Source organism: Mya arenaria, chromosome 14, assembly GCF_026914265.1.
Source record: "Mya arenaria isolate MELC-2E11 chromosome 14, ASM2691426v1".
Classification (NCBI taxonomy): domain Eukaryota; kingdom Metazoa; phylum Mollusca; class Bivalvia; order Myida; family Myidae; genus Mya; species Mya arenaria.
Window position 1 is genome coordinate 30,046,599 of NC_069135.1, and position 11,128 is coordinate 30,057,726.

Sequence of the window (11,128 nt, forward strand, 5' to 3'; positions counted from 1 at the left end):
GAGTTTTCTGAAATCATGGTGCCATCTCTCCTATTTTATTGTATTAAACTCTGATTTTCAGGTCTAGATGAGCAGGCTAAGATAGACAAGATCAAGGAACTGTTGCTGTCACTATCCAGGCCGATAGTCATCGTCATGAGATACCTCTTTGCATTCCTCAACCAGTAAGTGTTACATTCCTCAACCTTATGTTGTTAAATAAGGCAACTTCTATGTACCGGTAGTATGTTATGTAATAGTTGCTGTACATCTCAAAAACAATATCAAAATTAAACTCTTCATTTCAGGTTTTTTGGAATACAAAAATTTTTTTATTTAGGTAGAATCAAACATTCTGACTTGAGCTACAACAGAAGCTTATCATTTTTGTGTCTCAAAAATGACTTTCTTCTTCAAGCTGTCAAAAAACGAATTGTTAGTTTTGTCTGCCACTGCCAAAATTATAGTAGGGATAGGTCAGGACTTTTAAATATAGTTTTTTTAGTCATTAGTAAGGATTTATCTTAATATCATTTATACACTTTTCACTAGTCGGATTTGGTCGAGGTATATTTACATGTCTTTCCTGTACAAGAAAATATGAAAAATTTATACCGAAAGGAGAAGATTAATTAAAGGTCAGAAAAAATTTGTTACACCTAAACTAATTCCTGTTTGATAATCTATATTATAGTCTGTCTGAATACTCTGACGAGAACATGATGGACCCCTACAACCTTGCCATCTGTTTCGGCCCGACTCTGATCCCCATCCCGCCCGACCGCGATCAGGTCACGTTCCAGACGAATGTCAACGAGGTGATCAAGACAGTTATACGAAACCAGGATGAGATTTTCCCGTCTGATGGAGGAGAGATGTATGAAAAATGTATCGTTGATATGGGGTAAGAACTTGGCAGTTTTGGTAAGCAATATAATATGAATTTGCGTGCATGTGTCATCAGCAATAAAAAATAGGAGCATTTTTTTGCCTAAGAGAGATTTTAACAGTTATACTGCACTATTTGAAATCTCTCCTAAGTAAAAAATCACGCCTTAGGATTCTTGATGGCTGAAGGTGTTGTTGTTTGTTCAGCAATATTGAAATACTTGTCACAAGTTATGAGTATATGGTCATCTTGAAAACGGGCTATACTTAAAATTTACCTGATCATGAGTTGAAACACATACTATGCTACGAAAACTCAAAAACTATTGTCTCAGAAATAAATATTACAAAATTGTTCAACAATTTGTCTATTGGACTGTAAACAAAGAAAAAATAAAGTTCAACTAGGTCATTGCATGATTGTTTAGAGTTATTTCTAAAAGCTGGATTACAATTATGTTTCAGACAAGACTCCCTTGATGGACTGGAGGAGGAGGAGGGAGAGAGCTCCATGCCGAGTGATGATGACGAAGGTAAGCAAAATTTAATACTATACCATTTTGGGTTGTGAACATTACTTCTTGTGATTTTTTCTCTGATATCATCTACAAGTATCTCCGTCTTGTACAAGGACAATGAGTTATGAAGCCAAGTATGTTGATTGAAGAAATAAAATCGGTTGAAAAAAACAATGTCTGCAGCCAATTGTTTAAAATTGGTTAATTCTTTGGATTGGTCGAAGTAAACTAAAACGTCTATTGATTGGTCAATAATCAATATTTAATTAATAATAATTAAAAAAATAATTGCCCAATCTAGCCTAAAGTTTACCAGCTGCAACTTAAGACAGTTTGATTCAATTGGCTGCTGGCGAGTATCTTTTACTAGTAAATGAAATAATAAGTAGAGCCAAACATTGAAACATGTTAAAAATCAAGATTTTATATATTGTAGACTCTCAAGTTTGGTTTCTAGTGAAATTTTGACATTCCTGTCCCTTTGAAGTGTTAACAGGTCAATTGTATCTCATAGCAGAACTTTAATGCTATAAAGTATATTTACATTTAGTTTATTACAAACAACATAGAATACAATAATTGAAATGTGTTGATATTCAGCAAGGAAAACTATATATGCTTCATGCATGACCCTCGGAGGTATACCTGACAATTATGCTGAAATGTTCATGATAGCAAGGAATATATCCTAGCAAACTCAGTGCAAAACATCTGGCCACAATTTCTTGAAATTTTATGAGTATAACAGCTTTAAAGAATCATATTTTATTCTGCAAAATTACTGTCTTAAACTTGATTTTATAAACTAAAACATAATTTATTTTTAAGAGAAATTTCTTTCAAAACTCTCAAAATTACCCAATTTATACCTAGTTAAAAAGATAGAGCTTTCTTGTTCCTGTTATAAGCCATTGTTTGAGAAATTGGGGCATGTTACATATAATGTTGAGGCTTTGGTGTCTAAAAGTAATAATCAGCGAGTTTTGTATAAGTGCGAATCAAATTCTTTACTTTGGTGAATTGTTCTTCTTATTGTTGTCAACTATCAGCAGTTCTGTTGCTTATAATGTTAGGAGGTTACTGTGATCATTTCGTAGGTAATTCTAAGTTGAATCTGGAAACTGTTAAATATTCAGGTACATTAAAAATAAGAATGTAATGGTACAAGTTTTTGGTTTTCTAACAAACTATTATAAAACAATCAGAACAAAATGTTAATTTTTGATTTGAAATATAAACTTTTTACATGTATATCATTGTCAACCCAAGGGGGTGAAAGTTCGATCCCTACCCGGGTTTACTTTCTAATGGCCTCTCAAAAAGGATACCAGTACTGGTGTCTGCCCAGAAACGGAGTCAAGTTTGATTCTTTAAGCTATCATCTTTAGTCACAATCTAGCTAAAAGAAGTTAGTATAAACTAAACTATATAGTCACCATGGTTTTATTGTTCTTTTGCACTGAGTAATGTACTTATATTCCCGAATTTTCAATGTTTTAATTGTGTATTTGTTTCCTCCCGTGAAATCAGATTCTATGATGGGTAAGCACCAGGCAGTAATGTACATGTTTGTCCTCTTACAACTGTTGAATGTGTACATTGTATAAATGTGATCTTAACTCAGAATGTTTCATTTGAGCTTGTCTGTTGTTTTAAAAAGAAAAAGTTGAAGTATTGTCATAGCCTTAGCATTGTCAGCGTGCAAAGACTTTAGCAATTTTAGGCCATAATTCACGAACTGTTCAAAATATTCAAATGAATCTTGGTACACATGTTGCCAGGGACAATACCCACATGTACAACAAGGCCTCTAACTCTGTCTGTAAAATTTGTCAAGTATTGCCCCTTATTCTACAGAAAAACAACAAAAGATGAGTGTTGGCATTGGCCCTGTGGCGCTGTTTCCCAGTGCTCATTTTTTATCCTTGGATAGATATTTTCTGTATATTGGCACAATGTTTCCTATTTACTACTGCATTAAGGTCGTATGCATTGAACAATGACAGTTTTACAAACAGACAAGCTTTGTTAACTAACAACAGTATTTGTGCTTTGGAAATTAACAATGAAAAAGGTCACATTTTTCCAATGAAGTCCTCATTTATACCCCAGATATGTGTTTGTCTTTAAACATACAAATAATTGCTTTATGTGTTTTCCTATTACATTCTTGTAATGATATTTTTAATACATTGAATGCTTTCCTAATTGATGTAAGTTTCAGAAGAAATTAACCCTTTATTTCAAGTAGATGTATACATAACAGCATCTCGGTAAACCCTGTCTGACCCATTCTGTTACATGTGAAATTTCAGCTACATTGTTTTATCTCACTTTGTAGTCTAGTCATCGACCAATAAAATGGCTGCTTACAAAAAGATGAGTAACAGAATGGGCCAATCATTGGTATCCAAAGATGACTTAACAGTGACCATGTGATTTTTGTAGGAGCAGACCAATAGAATATTTTGTTTAATTTCTAATATCTTACTGCATGTCATTTCATTATATTTATTCAAATGTCTTTCAGTAAATAGCGTTGCAATATTTGTGACTATTGTCCAGTTATTTTAATATACAGAGTGAAAATGTGCTACTGGTATCTGTAAAATGTCTACTATAATAGCAGGAGGCTTTGAAATATAAGATCAATGTCGATAGCCTGGTGGAATAGAGTGCAAGGCAGTTGTAACTCCATCTATTTTTATTATGAGCCCGCTCATAGAACGGAACATATTATAGTTTCACCTGTGGGCAGGCTATTGACGTCCATTATTTCTCCTACAAATTTGATAACCACCAATGCCATATTGCTTGAGTCACTCGAGAGTTATTGCCCTTTAATTATAGACATTACCTAAAATTGGTTTAGTCTTATTAAAAGCTTGAAAAGCCTTTCTTCACTAATCACTTAATATGGCCATAATGTGTATGGGCTAATAAATCAGATAAGTTAGATAACCAGCCTATTGCTTGAGTCACTCTAGAGTAATTGCCCGTAAATAATAGAAATTACTTAAAATCAGTCTTGTCCAATCAACTACTTTAGAAGCATTAAATTTTGTCTTATCCTCACCAAATTCGGTCAGAATGTGTTTGTGCATAATCTTGGGCAAGTTTGCTGACAAGCCATATTGCTCATTTGGAGTTAAGTTTGTCTTGCATTGAGCCCGCAGTATTTGTCTTTTTCCACCAGGTCTATATCTATTATAAAGTGCCTTTTCCACAGCTTAATGGGCTCCGGTATATATCACTGCAATCTATACCACTAGACCTCACTATGCTGCAATCATAATAAGATTATTTTTTTTAAGTTTGATTTTTTTATATACATGTATGTAGTTATAAACTGCGTATCAGACAACATACATATAACACTTCGTTTGACTGTGTTATCATACAGCTTTATTATTTGATTTACTTATATCTTACTTTATAAAAGTTTGATATATAACCCTACATTATTTCAGACACAGAAGTCTATGAGGCCTCAGCATTGTATGACTTCAAGGGGCGTACAGATCGCGAACTCTCATTCAAGAAGGGAGATAACCTTGTCCTGTACACGAAGGCGTCCGCAGAGTGGTGGGAGGGGGCATTCGCAGGGAAGGAAGGCCTCATACCATCCAATTATGTAGCTATTAAGCACCAGTAAGTTATTGTTATGTTGATTTGTCTAATTATAAACATGTTTTAAAGCTGTTAACATAATTTGATTAAAGGAAGCAGTGGTAGAGGCAGCATTAGAAAAATAAATCTTATATAAATGCTAAATGCACTCCAGGTATAGCAAAGTAAATAGATTTAAAATCATTCCAACATCTATACACACTGTGTCACAGTAATTATGAAAAATGTCATAATAGAACTAGCTCAACATTAAGGCAGTAGAATTCATGTTTTTTACCTCTAATACAAAAAAGAACTTTTTGAAAATCAGTTACCGGGTAAATATATTAATTTTAGTTTGTAACTAATATGGGATGTGAAATTTTAGCAGCTGTATTACAAAATGTAAGCATTGGAAACTGATTGTACCTCATTTCCCTTTCTGACTTATCAAATTCCTCTTTCTGACATATTGACTTCAACTTTCTGACTTATCAACTTCCACTTTCTGACTTATCGACTTCCACTTATCGACTTCCACTTTCTATCTTATCAACTTCCATGTTCTAACTTACCGACTAGGATATATTTTATGTTCCATGTGTATGACACCAATCCTATAAAACTCAATTGTTAAATTTCAGACCCGAGGATAAGAAGAGCATTTCAGATGACACAAAAAGCACTTCCTCTTCTTCGTTGTCACTGTCCTCTAGATCCGGGGAGCATGGAAGCTTGAAATCATCAAGTGTCTCATCATCAAAGATGCTTATGGAATCTGAGATTAAAGAAACTGTAATTGATGGACCAAAGGAGCCGCAAGAGCTAATTGTTGGAAATGTTGGAATTATTACTTCTAGTCCAGGAAATCTTATGAGCCAATCGATGTTTACTGAAAGTCGATTGTCAGAATCGAGGTCAAGTACAAAAAGTGACTCTGGGTCTCGATATCATCTTGGTCAAGGAGTAGAGTTACTCAAGAGACAAGTATCGACTCCAGAAAAGACAGACTCTAATCAAACCAGTGCTTCGGAGGATATTACTAGTATGGATAATGTTTTAGCTGAGATTATGTCTGACGTAAGATCTCTGGAGCTACAGCAGACTTCAGATAAAAGAATGAGTCTGCCATTTCAGAAAAATAAATCTTCCGCTAAGCACACTCCAGATTTAGTCCTAGACTTACCTGAAGGATCAAATTCACCATCGTCACAGGATGGCAGTGATCATGATAGTCCTACTATGAGTGCTGCCGAAACGTTTGCTAAATCTAATCAAGGGACTCTAAAAAAGGCTGCCTCAATGCCGAGAAATATTTCAAACTCAGAAATGTACAAAACAGATATACAACAGCAAAAACCTAGTGACCCTCTAAACAAATCAGGGCCTATGCTATCCACATTTGGTTTCAAACGTGATGATGTTACGACACCTTCAGTGGCAATGTCGGGCAGGAAGTATAGCCTAGATGAACACCATTTAAAATCCTCCCCAATGTCTCAAGTGCATAGTGTTAGTTTCACTCCTCCCATCTCCGAAAAGCCAAAACCACCATTAAAGGTAAAACCACCTGTTATGAAGAAACCGTCAACCCGTTCGCCAGATATGTCGAGACGGTTGGAGACCAATTTGGACAATATTCCGCCAAAATCGACTTCTCCGTCATCTTTTAAGTAAAATGTGCAATTTTGAGCCTGAAATTCAGGCAATTATTTATGTTTTAATTGATTTTGCAATTGAAAAAGAGCTCAATTTCAGAATGTATTGCTTTAACTTGAGTGTAACATGATAACAGTGGGTCACTGCGATATAGTCTAAACATGTGTATGTTAGAAATAGGATGTTTATTACATAAGATATGTTTTGTTAGATGATTTTTTTCTTTGCTGTGACAAAATTGGAAGATCATGCCTAATTTTATAATTAACGCCTTAGATCAGTAATAATTTTTATTTTGAATAGGTCTCTTTTTCTTGCAATGTTAAAGCAAAGACTATCAAATCAAATATAATTCATAGGAAAAATATTTTTAACAAGATTTTCCATTGTTATTGCTATGTTTCTTGGAAACCTAGAAAGAAATGTAAGGTTTAACAACTGTATGTTTAATAAAAAAATGTTCACTTGCTTTGCAAAAGAATAATTATGGTTTCTTATATACCCTTATCATTATAAACGATGTCATAGTGGAATTGTGGGGGACTTTATCATATTCAGTGATAATTTCTAAAGATTTTACCGATGTGTTCCCAAACAAAACAGTTTCCTCAATGTTTGCAATTATAATGAGTGCATTTATTATTATTCAGCATAATATATAATATACTCTCTGTAAATAGATGGAGGTTATTTTTATTGGTATATGTTTTTGTACATGTGTAAATAGACAAATTAATCATTTCTTCTGAACTATCTCTCGATATATGTAAAGCAAAAAGTCTACAGGACAAGGGTACATTTATTCTATAAGTAAGCTAAAATGGCTGCAATTTTTAAAATAATTTATCTAATTATTTTTGCCTTTTATCTGTCATGTTGATTGTTAATTTGTGTACACAGTGGTCGAAATTTATAGGACAAGTTTGTAAGCCATGCACGGTTAAATGTTTACCAGGCATGCATTGATTCTGGATTTTATGTAGAAGGGTGTTGTTTTGTTTTTAAAAAGTGATGCCCACCGCTGGTGTAATAATTCAGACTTGTTCATCCAAATGTCTTATTGTTATGATTGTGTACATGTACATGCTTGGGTACATTGAATTAATACTCTAGTCAGTAAATGGTCGGATTTTCTGCATTTTAATTGCAATGCAAGGAAATGTACAGACTTAATACTAAAACAGACGTAGGTGATGATGTTATTTGTCTTTGTTAATCTTTAACAGACTACATTTGCTGCATCCATAAAGCATTTTACAAAAATATGGCCTTTCAAAAAGTGTGAAAGCTTAGGTCAGGACTCAAGCATTATTATTATTTCATGTCTTCCAGAAATTATGAATTATCATACCACACGGGAGTACTTGGGTAATGCTATATGGTACTATTTGAACCTAGGTTTGGATACTAATGAGAAATTGCTCATACATAAAGCTTTATTGAGTGTTAAGGTAAAACAATTTACTCTGAGGTGCAGAACCCATATTCACTTATGTCTTCAGTCTGAGTTCGAGACTCGGGCTCAGAACGCTGAATTCTTGGATGTTTTAAGATATCTCTAATATAACTAAATTTGACAAATGATTTTTTTATATTACATTCGTTTTACTCATTCCTTTGAAATAATTGTGAAATGTTTAAGTTATAATATACCCTGAATTTGTTTACCACTGTTGCTGTACAAGACAGAAAGTTGCGATAATGTTAAGCTTTGCGGTTCTTGTGCCATGATTAAGAACAGTCTCAAGTCCAAATCTAGACTCAGACTCATTTTTCTTTTAAATAGATAAGAATCATCTTTATTCCTTTGGTTTTATGAAAAATAAATGTGAATGAGTTGACAATTTAGCAATTTCATCATCAAAACTCAACTAGATAAAACTTGGCAATAAAATAAAGATTTATAGTTCTGCTACTTGAACCTGAACTCTGAACGTTAGTAATTATGGGCCAAGACGTTGGTGAATAAGCCCATTAATGTCTGTTGAAAGTCCCACACAGATGAAAGAGCCACAAGACTCCTATCCTAGTAATTACATGCATTAACATGCAGTTGTTTCAATGTTCTTCAATGTGGGTTTAGCTAAAGAAATCATATTTCTGTTTGTTATACATGTATATATACACTGTAAGTATCCGGATGTTAGTTATTTAATTACATATTCTCACTCTAAGCTTAGCACATAATCAAGATTTGTTCAAGCACTAGCCTGAATTTTAATATTGTTCTGTAAAGTACCAAAAACTATACAAGCTTAACTATATAAATATAAGCATACTGAAAGTTTCTACTAGCCTGAAAACATTGTTTGATTACTATCTTAAAGTTTTTATTGCAAATGTTAATTTCAATCCCAAAAAGAGTGTGGCATTTGAAATAATACGACCGTCTTAAATAATACGACCGTCTTTTTGTAATAGTTTTCTTAATATTAAGAGTAGGTTTTAGCAAAGTGTTTTGGACGTCTGTGCTTTGGGTCTGCCACAATTGAGATAATGTGTAATGGGATTATTGCAGCCCTAGATAATAACTGCTTTGTTTAACTGAAGAATATATTTGATCAACGCCATATGCATTTTATTGTCCAGGTTAACCGTGTGACAAGTAAATTTTTCCATTACGATAATTCTTAGAGCAAAATGCTGACTTGAATTGTGTACCTTTTAATTTGTGTTAATCCTTTCTTGAATTGTTTTGATTCCTTAATGTGTCTTTGTTTTCATGTATATTTGTGATTTTACATGTTTGTTGTAAAAATTCAAAGTGCAATTTCTTTTTATTGGAGTATGTTAATTTTCTTGTTATTTAGTTTGTAGAGAAGTGTTTAATGTCCATAATTTTCTTAAATAATAATTAATAACAAAAGAGAAACATTGTTTCCTTTAGAATTTCTTAATTGATCTTGAACAGAAACATTTTAGATCACTTTCTCAGTTCTCTTAAAAGGATGTAATGGCTATAGCTATCATAAACATGTGTATATTGGAAGGATTTGGGGCAAATTGTTCAGAACTTCAATAAAGTTAACAATATTGTTAACATCATAGATGTTTATTGTTAACGTCATAGATGTTAACTTTCAAATCTTTACTGCTCTGGAAGTTTTTAATATACCAGTATCCTTGTGATCTGCAGTATTTCGAACAAGATCTAAAACAGCTTTGAATAATATGAGCTCATCGTCAAATACTGGTATGTCACATTTAAAACCTTCCAAGGAACTCGTTATTCATATTAACTTAGCAAAGTTCTGACAAATCGGACCATTGTTTCCTTTAAAGACTCCTTAAATGGGAACTAAATTTAATTTTCCTTTTTCTATTAAATGGAGTTCAACATTTAGTCAACATTACACTTTTTATTCAAGTATTTAGTGTGGTCGAGGGATGCAAGTGAAGATGTTCCTTGTCACTTGGAACATTTTTTATTTCACCCATTGTTGGCCAATAAACATAAATATTTTGATCTATCAAGGAGACTGTGTTTCATTAAAGCCCTGAACATGCTGGGCATGTCATTGTGTGTCAACCAGTACTGCATAATGGCTGTGACACATTGTCAGAATGATGTACCGTTAATGCATAATTTCCATTTTCTAAAGGTTAGCATATTTTTAACAAAACATTATCATCAAGTACATGAGAATAAATGTTCTCACTTTTAGAAATTGAAAGTACAGATTGAAACAACATTTTTTTAATCATTTTGTACTGAAGTATATATAGGTGATTATTCTTCTTGTGTGCTAAAATGCATTAGTTTGTTAATTCGTATCAATTCATTAGAAAGTATTTTATTCAATTTCATGCTGGCATTGTATAAAGCATTTCTGTCTCTCATTTGTGTTCAGTCTAACTCAAAGATATTCAAGGAATATTATCATGTGTATTTCATATATAAATATCTTAATAGTAACACTTCTAGATAGACAGAACGTGTAAGTTTATAACTGTAAGTGACTTTTCTTAGTGCACCATTATAGTGAAAAAATATGTATGTGCAATGCCATTTCAAGGTGTTATTAAACTAGAGACTAGACTTGTGTATATATTCTAGAAACTGTTAAGCTGTATTTTATATAAAATTGTGCTAAAACAGAGGAGACCATATTCTTGGTGAAATAAAGAATAAAAATAATTTTTTGTCTGTTACTGTATTATTTTTTAAAAACAGGGATGTAATTTGTCTGCAGAATTTTGCAGATCAAATGGCCCCAGATACCAAACAAATAGTAAACTGGTTGCATTTGCTTCTTAACCTATTAGTTGTTAGAATTTACTACCCAGGTTGCTTCAAATTTGAAGATCAAGCCCTTAAGAGAGCTTATAAAAAGCCAGTTTTGCCTTTGCAACAGGGTGCTATACCCCCTTTGACTCCTTTTTGGGGCCTAAAGGGTATCCGGAACTTGTCCCCAAAATGGTTTTATATATTTTTCAAGTTGTATCAATACTTTAACTATATTAGATATTGATAA

At 33.0% G+C, this 11,128-nt stretch overlaps 1 protein-coding gene across 6 annotated transcripts in view; it reads left to right on the top strand.

Moving 5' to 3' along the window:
* Positions 1 to 10,791, top strand: part of LOC128216443 (SLIT-ROBO Rho GTPase-activating protein 3-like) — an 85,055-nt gene extending 74,264 nt beyond the window's left edge. For all 6 annotated transcript variants that reach the window (XM_052923013.1, XM_052923010.1, XM_052923009.1 and 3 more), the window contains 5 exons: positions 62 to 164; positions 674 to 883; positions 1,333 to 1,400; positions 4,856 to 5,036; positions 5,639 to 10,791. In XM_052923013.1, the coding sequence (XP_052778973.1) occupies positions 62 to 164; positions 674 to 883; positions 1,333 to 1,400; positions 4,856 to 5,036; positions 5,639 to 6,671 (1,595 nt within the window). In that variant the 3' untranslated portion in view covers positions 6,672 to 10,791. The remainder of the gene's footprint in view (positions 1 to 61; positions 165 to 673; positions 884 to 1,332; positions 1,401 to 4,855; positions 5,037 to 5,638) is intronic.
* The last annotated feature ends 337 nt before the right edge of the window (positions 10,792 to 11,128 follow it).